This window comes from Dendronephthya gigantea, unplaced genomic scaffold (genome assembly GCF_004324835.1).
Source record: "Dendronephthya gigantea isolate DGI-Jeju-01 unplaced genomic scaffold, DenGig_1.0 000022F, whole genome shotgun sequence".
NCBI classification, from domain to species: domain Eukaryota; kingdom Metazoa; phylum Cnidaria; class Anthozoa; order Malacalcyonacea; family Nephtheidae; genus Dendronephthya; species Dendronephthya gigantea.
The window spans coordinates 2358973-2379713 of NW_021163032.1; the positions used below are offsets into that span (position 1 = coordinate 2358973).

Here is a 20741-nt window from a genome sequence, read left to right on the forward strand (position 1 = left end):
TGAGTGCATGTACGCTCGCATTGATGATAAAATACTAAACTAGCCTTTGCTTATATATCTGCATGTTAGCTGTTTTTCAACTTGTGCTACAATTCTTCAGACATCAACTGCATGCATAGGCACTGCATTTTCTTTCAACATTCTTTTATTCAAGGGATCTTACTAAACAAGAGTCATATACGAATAACGAATCTTTGAAATCAACTTAGCCGCGCAAAGAACCGCAACGTGAAAGTCGGGACAAAATTCAATAATTTTCTTCGACTTTGGCGATCTGCCTCTTTCGTTAGGAACAGATGTATAGATATTTCATAATTTTGATGAATACTGGCTTAGTCGGGACTGTAAGAAACACAGCTTCTTCATCGACGAGGCTACTTAACACTAGTATTTCTACGCCATGCTAAGAATCGGTACTCTTTTCTATGTCAAACCACAATATGGCGGAGCAAAAGTTCGCACAGGAAGTGGCAAAAATCGCGACTTCGGAGAGCTTAAAAAATCTTTTGAAAAAGCCAATTTTGATTCTGTTTTCAGAAATCAAGAGAATGAGCACTTTAAATTGAATCAATAAAAAAGGTGTAAAAAATTTCGTTGCAGTAGCACTTTAATTTTAAACAGCGACATTTGCTGTTTGTCTTCGAGTGACTCGAACGCGCATGTTTATCGGTATAAGCCATAGCAATTCGCCAGTAATTCTTACTTTCTTTTGATTATAAAGTTATATAAAAATACTATTTCGATTTCGTTGCCACATGAATCTCAAGATTTCAGACATATAAAATATATAGCTAGTAGTCTAGTACCCGATTTCTTTCACAGCCGGTTGTATCAAGCCCGTTTACCTTAAACGGTGGTTAAGTTCAAAATAGAAAGCAAGTCTATATCGCTTCATTCAACAAGCTAACTAAATATTTTCAACATTAAAACAAAGATACTGTTTACAACTACATATTCAGTGCATAATATTCAAGTTGACTCATTCAAGAGAGATGTAAAAGTGCATATTGGAAATTACTTTACGTCACCACAAAGGATATCTATATATCATATATAAATGAAGGTAGTACTTACAGAAACGGTAGTCATCGTGCATTCGTAGCCGCGAAGGACAAAATATGCAGTAGTATTTTCTGAGGCAGGCTGCACGATGCGAATATAAACCTATATATTTAAATCAATAAGCTTGTGCCGTCAAGGGAAATTAACCACATGACCTCTATACCCAGTCGGGCATAAGACGAATATACGAATATGCACCCGCCAATTAAGCTTCTATATGGCTGCAGCCCTGAGAATATGGTCAGAGAGAATCAGGTGGTCACAACAACAGGTAATTACTCATTTTGAAACAAAATAACCTTATTTAGTTTTTTAGTCAGTCCGTCGTCGTTTCCTTTCGCGTAATACACAGTCAGATACACTGGCTATATAAGAGGTTGATGATTTGTTTTCCAGCCGAGGCAAACGTTTCAGCTATATCTATTTCCATGGACACACATTTTTGCGTGAAATGACTGAGGTCAACAACCTCTCTTTATTTGACGGAATTAAAATGCTCTCAGTATTGGAATTCGCCATCGAGCTGGAATTTATTTGTGCCGCAAATTTAATTAATTAAGCGGTTAGCGTCTTCAATCAGGCTTTGCACAACAGACTGACCTTAACCCAGTGAACTCTATAAACCCTGGAACGATAACTAGTGGTTAATTGGCTGCGATCTTTGAACCCAATTTTAATTCAAAATGGGTACCAGTCCCTTTCTATTGTTTTTATCGGCGCGATCACCAACCGTGAAGACAAAAACAATAGAAAAGGGATTGGGAATGGTACCCATTTTTGCTTCCAATGAACTGTAGGTAATGAACTTATGGTGTAATAATGCAAGATGGGGGAATGTTGGGAGAATACGAGAGAAGCTTGTAAAACACGAGGCGTAGCCGAGCTTCTCGAAAGAAGAAATTGTAGGGCAACAACAAAGTTTATTTATTTGATCAATAATGAAATTCTCCTTACATGTTATTTAAGATGTTGCTTAGCAATAAAAACTTCAAAGCCAGAAGCGTGCATTATGGCCTCACAATGCACGCGCGGTAGCCAATCAAATTGCTCGTTATATCATACTTATATTATAAAACCTTTTAATAGCTTTAATTTCATATACGGCTCAACATTTGGCTTCAAGTATTTCAGCTCAAAACTCTTCTTCAATTTTCCCCCTTGAGTTATCGTTCTCGTTTGTTTACAGTTCAATGTTGGCTTCTAATGGCTTCAAAGATGGCGCCCGAGTTATCGTTCCAGTTCATATAGAGATCACTACCCTAAACAGGTGAGATGTTCATTATTTATATACCAGACCTCTTGACATTACCAATAGTTCCTTGCGCCTATTTCCGCTAGGCTCTATTATAACAAGACCGCAGGTAACTTGTCAGCGGAAATGTTTATGTTTTCTATGGATCTTGATCACCGCATTTGATGACCTCACTTTCATAGCAATGCCATGAGTTCTTGCAGTACCTACATGAGATGAGATAACATATGATATAACTACATGAGATGAGATAACATATGATATAACTACATGAGATGAAATAACAGGCAGACTCGGCTGGTCTTAAGCCGGTTTTCCACTAAAGGCTGCTTTCGACTTACGAGTTTTGCCGGAAACTTTAAATGCATCCAAATTATTTAACACATGGGTCAACAAAATTTAATGCATACTAAAATATGCGGAAAACGAAGTTCTTTCGATTTTTTCACCAATACATTTCAAATATGACTTATTTATGGATCTATATGGCCGACTTTTATACATGTGTACGTGAAGAAGCGCGTATATAATTTAATTCGCGCAATGTGACTTTATTCTTTTGTACTTGAGAATTTGTTCTCTTAACCGCAGTTTAGAGCTGTGAATAAAAAATAGTATGTCGCTTCGCGAGTAAATAATTTATCGTCAGTGGAAAACCAGTTTGTTAGTGGTCTATTGTATATAGAGACCCGAAATTCCGCCCGAGACAACGATACATAGCTTTTAACTGCATTCAAAAAGCATGGTTCGAACTTCGTAAGCAATGTCAGTGCAAGACCTGTACGCATTATGACAACAAGGTTCAACAACTTAAATACGGCAATCTTTGGCGGTTAACGATCTTGCCCAATTACTAAATAACAATTTTCCAAGGGTCAGCTATGAACTTTTCAATCTTCTACCTTCCTGATCCTAAATCTGTCCTATAGCTACTACTCATACTTTCACCTTTGCTTTCTCGCCTATCCTTCCACTTCTTTTGGCCAACGCTCGTATGCGATCAGTCATGGATATAAGAAGCGTATATACACCATTCACACTTCTGTAAGGAATGGAGATTGCCTTTATTGCGATTATCACAATCATTATCGATATTGAAAACGCTAATTAAGACAATCAAAACATGTAGAATTGCCTGAAAGTCTTTGAACTATATATATATATATATATATATATATATATATATATATATATATATATATATATATATATATATATATATATATATATATATATATAAGTATAATCTTGTTGTTCGAAAAGACAAAAGAGTGCTCAATACTATAAGATGTTATAGTAGAGCGAATTAAGTAGATGAAATTAAGTCTTAAAATGAATTTATTTAGCTATCGCTACTCTGAGTTTCATATATATATATATATATATATATATATATATGAGTATATATAATTATATATATATATATATTGAATTTATCTTAAAATATTGTCGTCGCTACACGGTGTTTCACGCCTGACCTTTTACAGTCAGACGATCTTCAGGCGACAAATACAGGATTGAGTTCAATCATGGTTCAATGTTTGCTTGCGACGCATCTTCAACGGTCTGCTGACGCGCGCTCGCGCGCTTAGATGTTCGCGCCCCATTCTGCGTGCGTTTAAACCGCCCCGCATTGAACTTGTTCCGGTGGCAGCACTTCGAGAACAGTTCGCTTCTTTTGTTCAAGGATTTACTATGGTCTGCTTGTATTATGCATAGTTTTTCTGAAAGGCATAAGTTGCAGCACTTTTTACCAGCAGTGCGGGGGGTGGCGCACCCCCCCACCCCATTAAAAGTGGTAAAAAGTGCTGCAACTTATGCCTTTCAGAAAAACTATGCATAATACAAGCAGACCATAGTAAATCCTTGAACAAAAGAAGCGAACTGTTCTCGAAGTGCTGCCACCGGAACAAGTTCAATGCGGGGCGGTTTAAACGCACGCAGAATGGGGCGCGAACATCTAAGCGCGCGAGCGCGCGTCAGCAGACCGTTGAAGATGCGTCGCAAGCAAACATTGAACCATGATTGAACTCAATCCTGTATTTGTCGCCTGAAGATCGTCTGACTGTAAAAGGTCAGGCGTGAAACACCGTGTAGCGACGACAATATTTTAAGATAAATTCAATACATGACTCGCTCTACTTGTAATTAGTATTGAGCACTCTTTTATCCATTACAAACAATTACATTTGGATATATATATATATATATATATACACCCGTTTGCAAAAACGTTGGCCGCAGATAGATATATAGATAGATTAGAATTGCATATGTTGTGTAATATGATTGAAATCCCATTCAAATGTAATCATATGCAATTCCAATAAGATTTCGAGTATCTATCTATCTATCTATCTGCGGCCAACGTTTTTGCAAATGGGTGTATATATATATATATATATATATATATATATATATATATATATATATATATATATATATATATATATATATATACATATATATATATATAGATATATATATTAATATTAAAAATCTTAAAATTACAATGATTTTTCGCTACTCAGAACAAACGTTGGAGGCAGATTTCTTCAGCTTATCGACAAACATTTTCCTCCCACAAACCCTCTTCACAAGATATTCAACAGAAGCACGATAAAAGTCAGTTATAGTTGTATGCCAAATGTAAAGAATGTAATTTCGCAGCATAATCGGAAAGTATTAAGGAAAAACGATCCTCAGACAACCCCAACGTGTAATTGTAGAAATCGGGATAAATGCCCTCTAGACAACAAATGTCAATCGAAAAGTGTCGTTTACAAAGCAATTGTAACTTCTCTGGATGACGGTGTGAAGAAAATATATGTTGGTATGACAGCAAATTCGTTTAAGGAAAGATATAGCAACCATAAGAAATCGTTTAATTTAATTCAATATGAAAAGGAAACTGAACTGTCTAAATATATATGGCAACTTAAGTTTAAGGAAAAAGATTTTCCCATCCATTGGTCAATTCTTAATCACTCAACACCCTATGCTACCGGTAACTCACGTTGTAATCTTTGTATTGAAGAAAAACTTTGTATTATGAAATCAAACTATAAAAACTTGTTAAATAAGCGATCAGAGCTGTTCAAGAAATGTCCCCACAATGACCGGTACAAAGCTGGAAAATTTCATCGTGCGCGCGTGCAACAAGATCAATTGAAGATCACGAAATCAAGCAAGAGAATTAAACGGACATAATCGCCTGATGATCGATCGTTAAAGATCGTGAAACTCTGAGTAGCGAAAAATCATTGTAATTTTAAGATTTTTAATATTAATATTAATATAGCTCTGCTTTTCAATTTAGTATTGAGCACTCTTTTAGTCTTAACGAAATACGATTATCTTGGTTATATATAGATATATATATATATAAGCCGTTTATATATATATATATATATACTATATATATACTTTATTTTAGTTGTGAAGTCTAAATATTACACTTGACAACAAGGGAGATTGCGACAGAGCACAACCCTAACCAAGGCATTCTCCCAATAGCTACAAGGTTAACATAAATAACTATTTACAAATTTGGACAAGATATACACACAATACAAACGTGGATTCAGACGATTAACAACATAGTCTGAGGTTATCTGAAGAAAGATTACGTATAGAGTTACATTTAAGACAAATAGAACGCCACGTACAAAAGACATCCACATCAAATACATGACGCACACCCAAGAAATACTTTTGCTTCAAAAGATTCTTAAAAATACGTGGTGATTTTACTTCCTTTACTGAGGTTGGTAAACTGTTCCATAACCTACACGTTCTGATGAAATAGCTGTGTTCGAACTGCTTGGTTTTTGTTTTTGGTAGCGCGAAATTCATTGCCCCGGAATTCCTCAACTGACGGTCTTGCAATTGTGGTGTGAATTTGACGTACTGTTCAACATCTACATCAAACCTATCATAGATGCACCCATGCAAAAACATCAAATCTTTGATCTCGTGCCAATAGCAGATAGGAAGGAGTTGTAGCTTGACCAAACGTTCTCGATACGATGCAAGACTACCAGGCCAACCAAGAATGAATTTGGAAGCCCTCCTTTGTACACCTTCCACATAACGAGTCAACTGGATGGATTGACCTGACCATGCTTCGCTGGCGTAATCAAGGTTGGATCGAACCAGAGCTACATACAGAAGTCGCTTTGCCAAAGTGGAGAAGAACTTGTTGGAGTTACGTCGTAACAGGCCTAACATGGAATTTGCCTTCTTAACAGCCTTGATTGTGTGTTCTTTCCATGTTAGTGTGTTGCATACAATCAAGCCAAGGTCCTTCTGGCAAGACGAACTCTTCAAAGAAACTTCACCAAGTTGGTAAACAGTTTCCACACGATTCTTCTTCCTAGTGAAGGATACATTCTCACATTTGCCAACGTTAAACCGTAGATACGCCGATGTACTGGCGCGATGTAGGAGGTCGAGGCCATGTTGAAGTTTCTCCGCGTCGCTCTGGTCATTAACAGCTCTGTAACACTTGGTGTCATCGGCGTAGAGGAGCATGGAGCAGTTGGTTGAGACACTCTTAGGTAGATCATTGATGAAAATCACGAATAACAATGGTCCGAGAATAGAACCCTGCGGAACACCAGATAACACAGGAAGAGATTTGGAAAGTGCGCCACCAACAGCCGTTCTTTGCGATCTGTCTGTAAGATAACTGGTGAACCAATCCAGAAGAGCGCCATTGATACCATAGCAATGTAATTTCTGGATAAGCAGCTTATGATCGACGCTATCAAAAGCCTTGGAGAAGTCTAGGTAAATTACATCTGTTTGCGATCCATGGTCTAGGGCTGACCCAATTTCATGAAGAAAACATAAAAGCTGGGTGACCGTTGACTTTCCTTTCATAAAACCATGTTGAGAATTATGGATGGCGGAAGATACATGACTGAGTACTCGGTTAAAGACACACCTCTCCAAGACTTTAGACAACACACTCAGTAAAGAAACCGGACGATAGTTGGAAACCAGTTCTTTATCTCCTTTCTTATATATTGGTACAATATGAGCGTTTTTCCATTGGGAGGGGAACTGCCCAAGACGCAATGATTTGTTAAACAGTTCACATAAGGAAGGAGCTACTTGATCAGCACATTCTTTTAAAATTCTGGCGGAAATGCCATCAGGACCAGAGGCTTTTGAAACATCAAGTTTACGTAACAAGGCTGCTACTTCAATTGGCGATATCATAATCTCACTTAACGAGAATTCGAACGAATTGTTTTGCGTTGGAATTGAACCACTGGTATGTGCATCAGGTTGAGTAAAGGAGGTGAAGAAAAAGTTATTGAACGCCTCAGCTTTTGCTTCATTCGTTGAGTATTTAACACTGTTATGGGTGACTATGTTCGGGATTGATCCTGATTTGGTTCTTGCCTTAATGTACGACCAGAAACGCTTCGAGTTCGTGTTCACTGAATGAGACACAGCTTCAACGTAGTCTCTATGTTTCTTGTCAATCATAGCCTTGACTTTGCGTCGTAGATTGCGATACTTCTCCCACGCAGGATTCGCAGTTGATCGAGTTCCACCATTACTAGCCAAAGCCTTTCTTCGAGCAGCATCTTTCTTGTGAATTAGATGTAACACTTCACCATCAATCCAAGGTGGACTATTGATGTCTCTAATTTTGACTTTGGGAACATGTTGGTCGACGGCTGCGTTAAATAGGTCCAGCCAACACTGCCAATCGTCATCGATGTTATCATTATCCAAGGCGCAGTGGAAAGGAACAGTTTTTAATAAATTCCTCAAGCCAGGAAAATCAGCTTTCTTGTATGAGTAGCAAATCCGGTGTTGTTTTGGAGGTCGTTTGCATTTGGAAACGAGTTCGAATGCCACCAGAGAATGGTCACTTGGGAACAGCGAATCAGCTGAACTGATGACATCAAGGTGTCTAGCGCTATCCGGATGGTTTGTGATAACCAAATCCAGTACATTGTTCGTATTATCTCCGGTACATCGTGTTGGTAAAAACACAACTTGACTTAAGAAATATTCTGTTAATAGATCACAAAAGTTAAGGTTTGTTCCAGTTGGCAAAGAAATATCGAGATTAGCCCAATCGATGTGAGGAAAATTGAAGTCGCCCAAGATTAATAGTTTCTTTCCGTACTCACGAGAGTTAACTTTGTCTAAGAAGGTCGTGAAGTCCCCAATAAAACCAGATGAATGAATATCAGGAGGCCGGTAAAACACAGCAACGATAAGATTTGGTGAATTCGACGATTCAATTTCAATCGCAACCATTTCAAGTTGATCAAGTTCCAAGTCGCAACGACGATATGAAAAACATTTATTGTTCACAGCAAGCAAAACTCCGCCACCTCTCCTGCCGTCTGAACGATCTCTACGGTAACAAGTATAAGGTAAACCAGCGGTGATCTCAGCGTCATGTATATCAGCATTAAGCCAAGTTTCCGTCACGGCCAAAATGTCAAAATCAAACACCGACATCAGTACCTGGAATTTGGCAAGCTTGCTCCGTAAAGAGCGCGCGTTTACTAAACCAAATTTTAACGAGTTTTGAGGCCGTCCAGGTCCGGGATTTGTTTCAATATCACCAGATAACAAAATAAACCACATTGAGAAAGATGCATGTATAAATAAACGACATCCGAGCATGATTTTTGTAGAATTGTCAAGGATTAGCGATTTGGCCGTTGACTTACGCACGCGACCGTTATTTTTAAAAACCATGATTTTCACCACTGTAGACTCCTTGGCCAAGAACAAAAGCTTGTGGTTGAACAATGACGTTAATGTAACGCATTCATAATGAGATAATCCAAGAAAAACAATATGGACATACAGAAAAAACAACAATTTATGGAAGTTTAAAAACATCCGCCTAACCGCCATCGCTGATGACGAAACAGAAAGTTTAAGAAAGCAATTACGTTGCACCAACTAGAAATACATGCATGCAGTAATCCTCGCAATTAATAATTTCCAGACTAAAGCTTATACTATGAAATTACTCAAACGAGTCGCTAGAAAACATTTATATCATTCTGTACGAAAAGAGTAAAAATCAGGTGAACATTATCAAGTGTCCATTATTTTGCTGTATTATTTTCAAACAATGAAAAAAATCTTCAAGATGTAAACGTCACATATGTTATTTCTCAAGTTTCAATCAGTAGTTGCAGTCGACTCTAACATTTTGTAGTGACGTTTGCTCTAAAAAATCCAAATTTTAATTTAAGAAACCTTTTTTAAAGTTAAAACAATGGTGTAGTATAGCTTTTCATAGCTGTTTACGTCTTTGCAAAACGACATAGCGATCGTATATTTGTACAAATAAAGTGAAGTTTGATCATGACAGTAAATAAAGAATAAAAATAGACAAAAGCTCGCAGATTATGAATCGTTAGTCTTTCATTTGTTTATTAATTCCAAGTGTATTTTTATGCTATACATAATTTTTATCCCGTCTTTTAACATTTTACTTTATTTTATTTTACTTTATTTGCGAAATGATAGTTAAATTGCTGACGTTCTCATTGAAATACAAGCATTCTGTTTTAGCCAATAATAACCAAGTCTTTGCTCGTTCAAATGTTGGGCATGCGCACAAGCACCATGACTATTGAACGTCCAACGTTAATGGTCCATGGCATAGAATTTGGGCAACTTTGGATTCCGCTATGTTCTGTCACAATACCTGGGCGTAATTCCTAATTTCCGAGCGGAATTAGTACCCTCACTCCGCGCCCGCCCGAGGATTAACCATTTTCCCCGCACTAATTTTATGCGTTTTATTTGGTTGTTGCAACTTTGAAAAGTACTAGTTACATGTAATTAGTGTGTGGAGTTCTTAATCAAAGTTAGGCTTGAGATATTGCATTTCTTCACCAAGGCTTGGAGTCAACCCTACTAAAAAAATTTACCAAGAATATGCAGTAGAACACTTACGCGCGGTTAGGATATGCATACAGGGACGCTGGGACAGGGGGTCAGCAGGGGCAACTGCCCCCCTTGCCTTTTACCAGCAGGGGCAAGGGGGAAAAAATGCCCTTTCGTTTTAAAAGATTAATTACATTCTATATCCGAAGTAGACGTGCCACAAACGAGCATCAAGAATAACACAATCGTCTCAACACAGAAATTATCTTGGAAAGAGAAATCACGATACGAAGTTTAACTGACGATGTTTTGCAAACATTCTTTATTAATGCGCCGCTACAGGAGTGCCCTTTCACCAAAATCTGCCCCTTTTGCCCTCGCATCGTTCCGGCGTCCCTGTATGCATACGTGAGTGCACGTCGCAGTTCAATATGTTTAGTTTAGCCACGAATTTTATATTAACACATTACGAATTTATAACGTCGTTTTAGTATTACAACAGTATTTTACCTGCTACATCGGTGATCGATCTCAAATTCTCGTTTTTCTTTCTTTCCCATCATCTGCAGTTCCTTCCACCAGCGTTTCATGACCTCGCGTATCATGTTTATAGACGTAACTATGTAACTACAGAAACATACGATATTCATTAAGTAAACCTGTTAACAGGTTTCAGTTAATGAGACAAATTTATTCCGGCGAGGCAAACTAATATGCCAATATCGATCAAAATGTGGATGAACAATTACACAGCACTTTTTGGTGTATATATGGAATTCAATTGCAAGCTAGTTAACCTCTGGGGTTGTACTAAAAAATATACCAAAAACCTCTCGAGGTTTCGACCTATAATACGGCCTTTCATCAAAGGAGCGAATTCCCCTTTGGTAGAAACGTCAATGTTTCTTTCTAAATTACTAAAATACACAAAAAGACAAAAACGATGTCTAGAAACAAATTCTTATGCATGATTTCTCTCGCTTATGGAATAACGGTCATTCACTTAGTTGAACGGTCATGTATGCATGTTTACCAAAAACTATTCGGGCCATTATTATAATAATTTACGTACTCTTCATATTTTGATTCCAACAAATCCGCAAGAACTGGAAGAAGATCCAGGCATGCACCCATTGATAGCGTGGATAGCTCAGTACCTTCATTCCTCACTCTGAAAAAATCGTATATGATAGGGGTGAATTTTCATATCCGAACAACTTAAGTCCTCGTGTATTTGCAAACAAACTACATATCAAGCGTATTTTTAGTTAGACCATTATATGACAAGGAGCAGTTTTGGCTTTGGCTATCAATCTGTGGCCCTGGGCGATCTTCTGGCAATAATGCTTCCACAGGAATTAAAATAATGATGTCAGGATAATGTATATGGCCAAAAGAACCGTAATTTCTGTGACCGCTGTATGTGTTAGTAAAAAAAACTAATAGGCGTTGTCTTGTTAATAATATTCAAACGGAAATTTATATACAAATTTAGACCAAAGTATATATTCAGGTACCTTTTTGTTAATATTGGAAGTATGTCCACCACAACAGCATTGTCCTCAACCCTAATAAGAAACATAACGTTAATATGCTGTCTGCTAAACAATTATTGCCCCTTCCAACTGCCTTTTGATAACATTATATTTGCTTTCAAATGTATATAATCATAAATCATTTTGATTTAAAGCATAACACATAATTATTACAAGTAAATTTAGCCCTTAATTGTAGGCCCACCACGTAATAGTGCAAAGTTTTCGGTCCGTTAACCCGAACCTTCATCAGTACAACTGTACAACTACTGCAGTACAACTGCAGTAGGTAGGCTAATTTGATCCTATAGCTAAGGCCCTGAATATAGGTCCACTATAACCTATGCCTTTGCGATTCCGGGAAAAATGATCCTAGTCAAAACCTGTGGGACCAATCTAAATAATGTATTACACCCCCCCCCCCCCGGGTTTTACTCGACGCACAACCACTGCACATCTTCACAAAACCACATTTAGGCATTTAGGGCTATTCACATACCGAGATTTAACGAAACGTAAAATGAAACGTTTCAACAAGACTTTTTCATTATGGTACCTCCCTGAAGTCATTTTATGCTTCGATACATCTCGGTAAGCGGTTTCATGTGAATTAACAGCCCCTAATTAGAACTTTGGTTGTGGAAGACGGCAAGAATTAACGTATATGTAATTACGTCGGGGAATAACGGCTCCCAAAGATATCACTTAGATGATTTGAGTGTTCATTTTATTCGTTTTCTCCGAGGTAAGGCCTGGGTTAAACGTCCCATTTTGGTCGCGTCGAATGCAATTCAAGATAAAAAGATGATAAACCTCATTAAGCTTCATAGACCAATTGCGAAACTTAGTAACCGCGCCTTCGCATAACATGGAAGCGAGGCTTATTATGCAAAAAACAATATTTGTATTTTTTGCAGTACAAAGCTATCCGCCGAGTTATATCCCGGTTTTCGCCTTTGGTTTACATATTTTTCGATACCTTTAAAGCTTGGTTTCATCGTTGTTATCATAGTTTTCAGGTGAGGGAGTTTTGCCTTTCATTTGAGGCGTTTTTGTGATGTTTTCATTAATTTTTTCGGCTGCTTTCGTCGGGGAAATATGGAAAAGGCCGACACAAACTCAGGTAAAAATTCAGTTTTTTCCAAACTATTTCGTCTCAAGTTTTGAAAATTTATATCATTTTTCTTCCTCTTACTTGTGCAAAATTTGGCGATATATATTTGGTGCAAAATCTATGTTTTTGTGACAAAAATTATTGAAAACTAAATGAAAAGTGACAGTCAGATTATATAATTTCACACCTAATGACTGAAATGGTTCAAATTTATTCACAAATATCACTATATTTTTTATCTTTATACCAGAGTAATACTGTGAAAATGGCAAAAAGTAACTAACTGAAATGTTTTTGTTTATTTCGTTTTAAAAAAGTACAGACGATGCATGGCTTGCATACCCGACATGAAGGTCGAATTCGAACGCATCTGACGTTCTGTATATTTTGTGTCACTACAAAACACTATTCTTTCTATCTACTACCATGCAATAGATGTTTTGAATAAAGGTTAACCAGGAATACTTTAAAAGGAAAGGATTCCGTTCATCATCGCATTATAAAACGGAAAACACTTCCGAACTTCGGGTTGTATATTTTTTTCGCCTTCGGCTTTGCCATCATGTAAAGGTACATCTTAAAAAACGCTGCTGCTCGCATTGTGGCTACCTTTATAGTATAATATATTGAAAAAAAGAAATATTAAATGGCAATTCAAAATAGAGAATGATATTATGTCTTGGTAATAAGTATTTTACTATCCATGTCATGCATGTGTGCCAAGTTGAGGAGTTGTTTTGCTTTTGAGTCGGCATCACATCACATGTACTGTAGTCTATATACACAGGGAAAATAAACCAAAAAACTCCGTTGTATATTTTATCTCCGATTGTTTCTGTCAACAGATTTCTGCTCATTTTTTCCTGAGCTGTAAAATTGCTGTAAAATTACAGCTTGTCGATCGATAAAATTGGTGTAAAATAATTTTAAATGAGAAATGTAAACATGGTAGTTGTTCGACGGTGACTTTTCAATAATTTTTGTCACAAAAACATAGATTTTGCACCAAATATATATTGCCAAATTTTGCACAAGTAAGAGGAAGAAAAATGATATAAATTTTCAAAACTTGAGACGAAATAGTTTGGAAAAAACTGAATTTTTACCTGAGTTTGTGTCGGCCTTTTCCATATTTCCCCGACGAAAGCAGCCGAAAAAATTAATGAAAACATCACAAAAACGCCTCAAATGAAAGGCAAAACTCCCTCACCTGAAAACTATGATAACAACGATGAAACCAAGCTTTAAAGGTATCGAAAAATATGTAAACCAAAGGCGAAAACCGGGATATAACTCGGCGGATAGCTTTGTACTGCAAAAAATACAAATATTGTTTTTTGCATAATAAGCCTCGCTTCCATGTTATGCGAAGGCGCGGTTACTAAGTTTCGCAATTGGTCTATTATCATCTTATTATCTATTTTTGAATTGAATTCGACCTGACCAAAATGCGACGTTTAACCTAGACCAAATACAGTATGTAGATATGTAAATGGTTTGTAAGGAATGAGAATGATATATGGATGCTACAGTTGAAGACTTTTAGTTGCCGCAATAAGTTGCTGCATTTCGGCAAGGAACAGAATGGCACAAAGAATGTAAATTAAGGAAACTTAGGAAAATACTCACCTTAGAATATACTCAATAAAACTATTCATATCCTGAAATGTGAAATATATAATCATTATTGCAATTAATTTGATAATTATGTGAAAAAAGTAATTTAATTATTCACTCACTAACCTTGTGCCATAAAGTCTGGGCAGCCGTTAGCCTCAATAACCTCGCACTCAGCACAGACATCATTACTTTGTGCCCTTTGGATAGCTGAATTATAGAAATATACACAGTTTTGTGTATTAATTAATCGATATCAGTAATTATATTATAGGACTATAGGTATAATCATACAATGGCAAGTTGGGATTAATAGTACGATTGATAATAGTATGAGTTGGTAATGTTTGAAAATTTGCCCAAAATTGGATGAGTCTTTATTTTTGCCCCCATGGCAAAGTGTTTTGAGGTAAAAAAACTGAATTTCCATACCATTGACATTCGTCTAGATATTTTTTTACATTTGAAAAAACAGACTGGTTTTTCCAAATTGTCAGACTGCAGAAACAAGAATTTGATCATCAGAATAGCTAGGTACCATGTATTTATAACTAGGTATCTGATTTTCAATTGCCTTAAGAAAAATTTTTCCTATCATTTAAAAATTCAAATTAAATTTAAATTTAAAAAATTACCTCACTAAGTGTCTTTGATTCATTTAATTTATTGTGATTGACACAACCACGCCCTGAAAATTGACAAATAAGGACAAATTACATACATATTGTGTAACTCTGTAGATTAATTAATAAAACCCCATACCTAATATGTAGAATCAGATGTACTTCTCTACTCTATCCCCAACTCCCAGGCCTACTATCTCTAACCAAAGTGGCTAATAGTTAAGCTGCACAGAAATTGATATTTAATGACATATCACATGGCTGCATGTATTTCCTTCTAATTTAAATTAATTTTGTCCTATTGATGTCTCTTAAAAATTATTGACTGTTATACAGATATGACCCATATTATCGTATACTTGCCCTGATGCTGATAAATCATATAAATAATATAACATAACTAATTATATAATATTAGTCAAGTTCACATCACCTGCATCAACATTATCAGAACATTTTACCACATTTTCATTTTTCTTATTGTTCTGTTCTTCATGTGCTTTTCTTATTTTGTCAATATTATAACTATGATTATGTCCTTTACAATCCATCTGCAGAAACATATATAAATTATGCGATTAAATCCTGCACATATATAACATATAGGTAAAAAATAAAAGAAAATAAACCAGAATAGTTACCCACAATATTTTGGGGTTATGTGGGGTTAGAATAAGTTATGTAAGTTGATAATTATACTTGTGAGGTATTCTATAGTTGTGCTTACAATTGAATAAAATTATCACAGCAATGAATTATATGACATGCAATGTAAAGGATATTTCCCATAAACCCAAATTCATTGCATTTAACAAACATAAACTATACTTGTATACAAATATATTTCACATCTAGGGTAATTTTTTTAATAATTGGCAAATACCATTTTAGGGATGAAACCAATAGTTTAATAGCCTCAGACTTCAGTACTTGGTACCCTAACTGGGCAATATATGGCGTTCCGATCCAATATGATAACTGAAGCATGATGGACATTATACATTTTCCACTCAGAACTTGCCAAAAATGTGCCCTTGTAATATCGAACCTTGGAGCCAAACACACAACTGAGGTTTGAGGCTTAACACACGTGTAAATTAACTGTCAATAACAATTGTAAAGCCGAGCTAGATATAATATCTTTCAAAAACCTTAAAGGTGTTGTTATCGAACACTTGAAAACACTCCACAACTTACATTACCAGATTACCTCAGTTTGATAAATATTAGCAAACAAAAAGCTTTCTTTCCAGTTACCGCAAAAACAGAAACAATTCACCGATGAATTGTATATCAAATTTGTATAAGCAACTAAACGCTTTCTGACCGCATAAATTTGAAGCAGAAGCGAGCAATATTCCAATTTGTCCCTTCGTAATTTTGCTGTGTTGTGTTGGGAGTATTTATATTTAACATCTGCCGACTCGAGAGTCGTTAAAAGCATTGATCATTAAATTTTAATAACAGAAACCATGGATAGATAATTTTGGCGGTCAATTCGACATCGGTTGTGTTCAAATGCATCATTATGCAATAAAAAATTGACTAATTTTCTGTATTATTATGTCTTTACGATACAATTTCTTTGACGACAACATTTTTGCATTATTCTAGTTCAAAGATGTTGCTAAATGTAGCTAAATGAAGCTATATGGAATATCGATGCTCGATGACTGTCACAAAAACGTAAACAAAGCTAAACGCCAAAGGGTCCGGAACTCGGATATGTCCATCCTTACGGAGATTCTTTATTGTAAAAGTTTATGCTAAATTATATTAAGGAATCATGAATATTTTCCCTTGGAAAATTTTCTTACCTCCTTAAAAAACCGGATATTTTCATCACTCTGTCTGTATTTTCCTTCGTTCCAATCATAATAGAACTTTCGCTGTTGCTGAGAAGCCATTTTTCATATGTTCTCATTTATATGGCAAGCCAAAGTGGACAAAAGTAGGTCGAGTATAGTATGCGATAGTCGAGTTGTGTATATGATAAGCGAGTACTGTATACAATAGTCGAGGATACACATACGAAGTGATCGAGATAAATGAACTATAATTGAGCTTTATGAACGATATTCGAAATTATTAACGACAATCGAGTTTTCTAGCGACAGCCGAGATTTTATATACGATAGTCCACCCGGTTCATCTAAGTCATACGGCTGATAGCCGTGTTTAAAGGCTAAAACGGACGGGCTGGCAGCCGTGTAACGTACGTCCGTTTGTCCGGTCGCCCCAGACTTCATGATGCGCTCAAATTCTGCAGCGCGCATTTACAAAGCCTGGGACTATGCTGTAATTGTGCGCTGTTGTGTCCAGCATTTCTCCCTTGTCTGGCCTCTGTTGTCTGGCTTGCTGTAAGGAATTTTTCACTGATATCCAGGTGAAATATCTGGAGGGAATTTTGTTACAGAAAAAGTGCTCATTTCCGAAATATTTGCATCTAATAATCGATAAATAATTCAAATAGTATTGCGCCACAACACACGAAAATATGCGGGCTTTTCCCCGAGATACTGAGACTGTTCACATGATACGCGTGCTATAAAGATGTACCTAGGAACCGGGTGGAAACACCCCACCTCCCCCCCCCCCCGAAAATATAAGAATATAGAGAATAAATATATACCACACTAGCTAGTAGTGTCCTTAAAGTTTTGGCAATCAATCCATCCCTAAAGGCCCTTTTATTAACCAAAACGACCCCTGGAAGCTGGTCCCCCTGGCCCCCAAATCTCTGGATGCCTCCTACGCCCATGTATAGAATAGACCCAGTTTTGCGTGCAGCCTTTTATCACCAGGGGCCAAGGGACAAATTATCAACGAGCTTTACTCAACATGGCACAATCGTCCGGTGAAAAACTCAGATATCGCATTTTCCGCTGTATGGTATATGGTGGTTGAATGGTGATATTAGAGAGTTTGCACCATGAAATCATATTCACGGCTGGCAGCCATATAACGTACGTCCGCTGTATAGTATATGGTGTATGAATGGTGATATTAGAGAGTTTGCAGAATGAAATCATATTCACGGCTGGCAGCCGTATAACGTACGTCCGCTGTATAGTATATGGTGTATGAATGGTGATATTAGAGAGTTTGCAGCAAGAAACCATATTCACGGCTGGCAGCCGTATAACGTACGTCTGCTGTATAGTATATGGTGGTTGATTGGTGATATTAGAGAGTTTGCAGCATGAAATCATATTCACGGCTGGCAGCCGTATAACGTACGTCTGCTGTATGATATATGGTGGTTGAATGGTGATATTAGAGAGTTTGCACCATGAAATCATATTCACGGCTGGCAGCCGTAAAATGTACGTTTGCTGTATTGTATATGGTGGTTGAATGGTGATATTAGAGAGTTTGAAGCTATAAATCATATTCACGGCTGGCAGCCGTATAACGTACGTCTGCTGTATGGTATATGGTGCATGAATGGTGATATTAGAGAGTTTGCAGCATGAAATCATATTCACGGCTGGCAGCCGTATAACGTACGTCCGTTGTATGGTATATGGTGGTTGAATGGTGATATCAGAGAGTTTGCAGCATGAAACCATATTCACGGCTGGCAGCCGTATAACGTACGTCTGCTGTATGATATATGGTGGTTGAATGGTGATATTAGAGAGTTTGCAGCATGAAATCATATTCACGGCTGGCAGCCGTATAACGTACGTCTGCTGTATGATATATGGTGGTTGAATGGTGATATTAGAGAGTTTGCAGCATGAAATCATATTCACGGCTGGCAGCCGTATAACGTACGTCTGCTGTATGGTATATGGTGGTTGAATGGTGATATCAGAGAGTTTGAAGCTATAAATCATATTCACGGCTGGCAGCCGTATAACGTACGTCTGCTGTATGGTATATGGTGGTTGAATAGTGATATTAGAGAGTTTGAAGCTATAAATCATATTCACGGCTGGCAGCCGTATAACGTACGTCCGCTGTATGATATATGGTGGTTGATTGGTGATTTTAGAGAGTTTGCAGCATGAAACCATATTCACGGCTGGCAGCCGTATAACGTACGTCTGCTGTATGGTATATGGTAGTTGATTGGTGATATTAGAGAGTTTGAAGCTATAAATCATATTCACGGCTGGTAGCCGTATAACGTACGTCCGCTGTATGGTATATGGTGTATGAATGGTGAAATTTTCTACATCCACACCATGAGTGTTTACCACCATCACCTTTGGTTTAAATAAAATGAGACACCATATATTACCATACAGCGGACGTACGTTATACGGCTACCAGCCGTGAATATGATTTCATGCTGCAAACTCTTTAATATCACCATTCATACTCCATATACCATACAGCGGACGTACGTTATACGGCTGCCAGCCGTGAATATGGTTTCATGGTGCAAACTCTCTAATATCACCATTCAACCACCATATACCATACAGCAGACGTACGTTATACGGCTGCCAGCCGTGAATATGATTTCATGCTCTAAACTCTCTAATATCACCATTCAACCACCATATACCATACAGCAGACGTACGTTATACGGCTGCCAGCTGTGAATATGATTTCATGCTGCAAACTCTCTAATATCACCATTCAACCACCATATACCATACAGCAGACGTACGTTATACGGCTGCCAGCCGTGAATATGATTTCATGCTCTAAACTCTCTAATATCACCATTCATACTCCATATACCATACAGCGGACGTACGTTATACGGCTGCCAGCCGTGAATATGGTTTCATGGTGCAAATGCTCTAATATATCCATTCATAGACCATATACCATACAGCGGACGTACGTTATACGGCTGGCAGCCGTGAATATGATTTCATGCTCTAAACTCTCTAATATCACCATTCATACTCCATATACCATACAGCGGACGTACGTTATACGGCTGCCAGCCGTGAATATGGTTTCATGGTGCAAATGCTCTAATATCACCATTCATAGACCATATACCATACAGCGGACGTACGTTATACGGCTGGCAGCCGTGAATATGATTTCATGCTCTAAACTCTCTAATATCACCATTCAACCACCATATACCATACAGCAGACGTACGTTATACGGCTGCCAGCCGTGAATATGGTTTCATGGTGCAAATGCTCTAATATCACCATTCATAGACCATATACCATACAGCGGACGTACGTTATACGGCTGGCAGCCGTGAATATGGTTTCATGGTGCAAACTCTCTAATATCACCATTCAACCACCATATACCATACAGCAGACGTACGTTATACGGCTGCCAGCCGTGAATATGATTTCATGCTGCAAACTCTCTAATATCACCATTCATACTCCATATACCATACAGCGGACGTACGTTATACGGCTGCCAGCCGTGAATATGGTTTCATGGTGCAAATGCTCTAATATCACCATTCATAGACCATATACCATACAGCGGACGTACGTTATACGGCTGGCAGCCGTGAATATGGTTTCATGGTGCAAACTCTCTAATATCACCATTCAACCACCATATACCATACAGCAGACGTACGTTATACGGCTGCCAGCCGTGAATATGATTTCATGCTGCAAACTCTCTAATATCACCATTCAACCACCATATACCATACAGTTGACGTACGTTATACGGCTGCCAGCCGTGAATATGATTTCATGCTTT

The 20741-nt window shown here is 37.4% G+C and overlaps 2 protein-coding genes across 3 annotated transcripts in view; both read right to left on the minus strand.

Moving 5' to 3' along the window:
• Positions 1 to 2423, minus strand: part of LOC114522346 — a 48444-nt gene extending 46021 nt beyond the window's left edge. The window contains exon 1 of the mRNA XM_028543016.1: positions 2372 to 2423. The gene's annotated coding sequence lies outside the window, so the exon portion shown is untranslated. The remainder of the gene's footprint in view (positions 1 to 2371) is intronic.
• LOC114522348 (katanin p80 WD40 repeat-containing subunit B1-like) lies at positions 2097 to 16897 on the minus strand. Of its 2 annotated transcripts, XM_028543017.1 has the most exons (10): positions 16298 to 16897; positions 15521 to 15638; positions 15100 to 15152; positions 14591 to 14674; positions 14477 to 14508; positions 11716 to 11766; positions 11271 to 11369; positions 10709 to 10825; positions 3263 to 3356; positions 2097 to 2520 (listed from the first exon to the last, which is right to left on the minus strand). In XM_028543017.1, the coding sequence occupies exons 1-10, from the start codon at positions 16529 to 16531 to the stop codon at positions 2491 to 2493; spliced, it is 912 nt and encodes a 303-aa protein (XP_028398818.1). In that variant the 5' UTR covers positions 16532 to 16897; the 3' UTR covers positions 2097 to 2490. The 2 variants fall into 2 exon arrangements, with proteins under 2 accessions (XP_028398818.1, XP_028398819.1); XM_028543018.1 differs by lacking the exon at positions 3263 to 3356.
• Positions 16898 to 20741: the final 3844 nt, after the last annotated feature.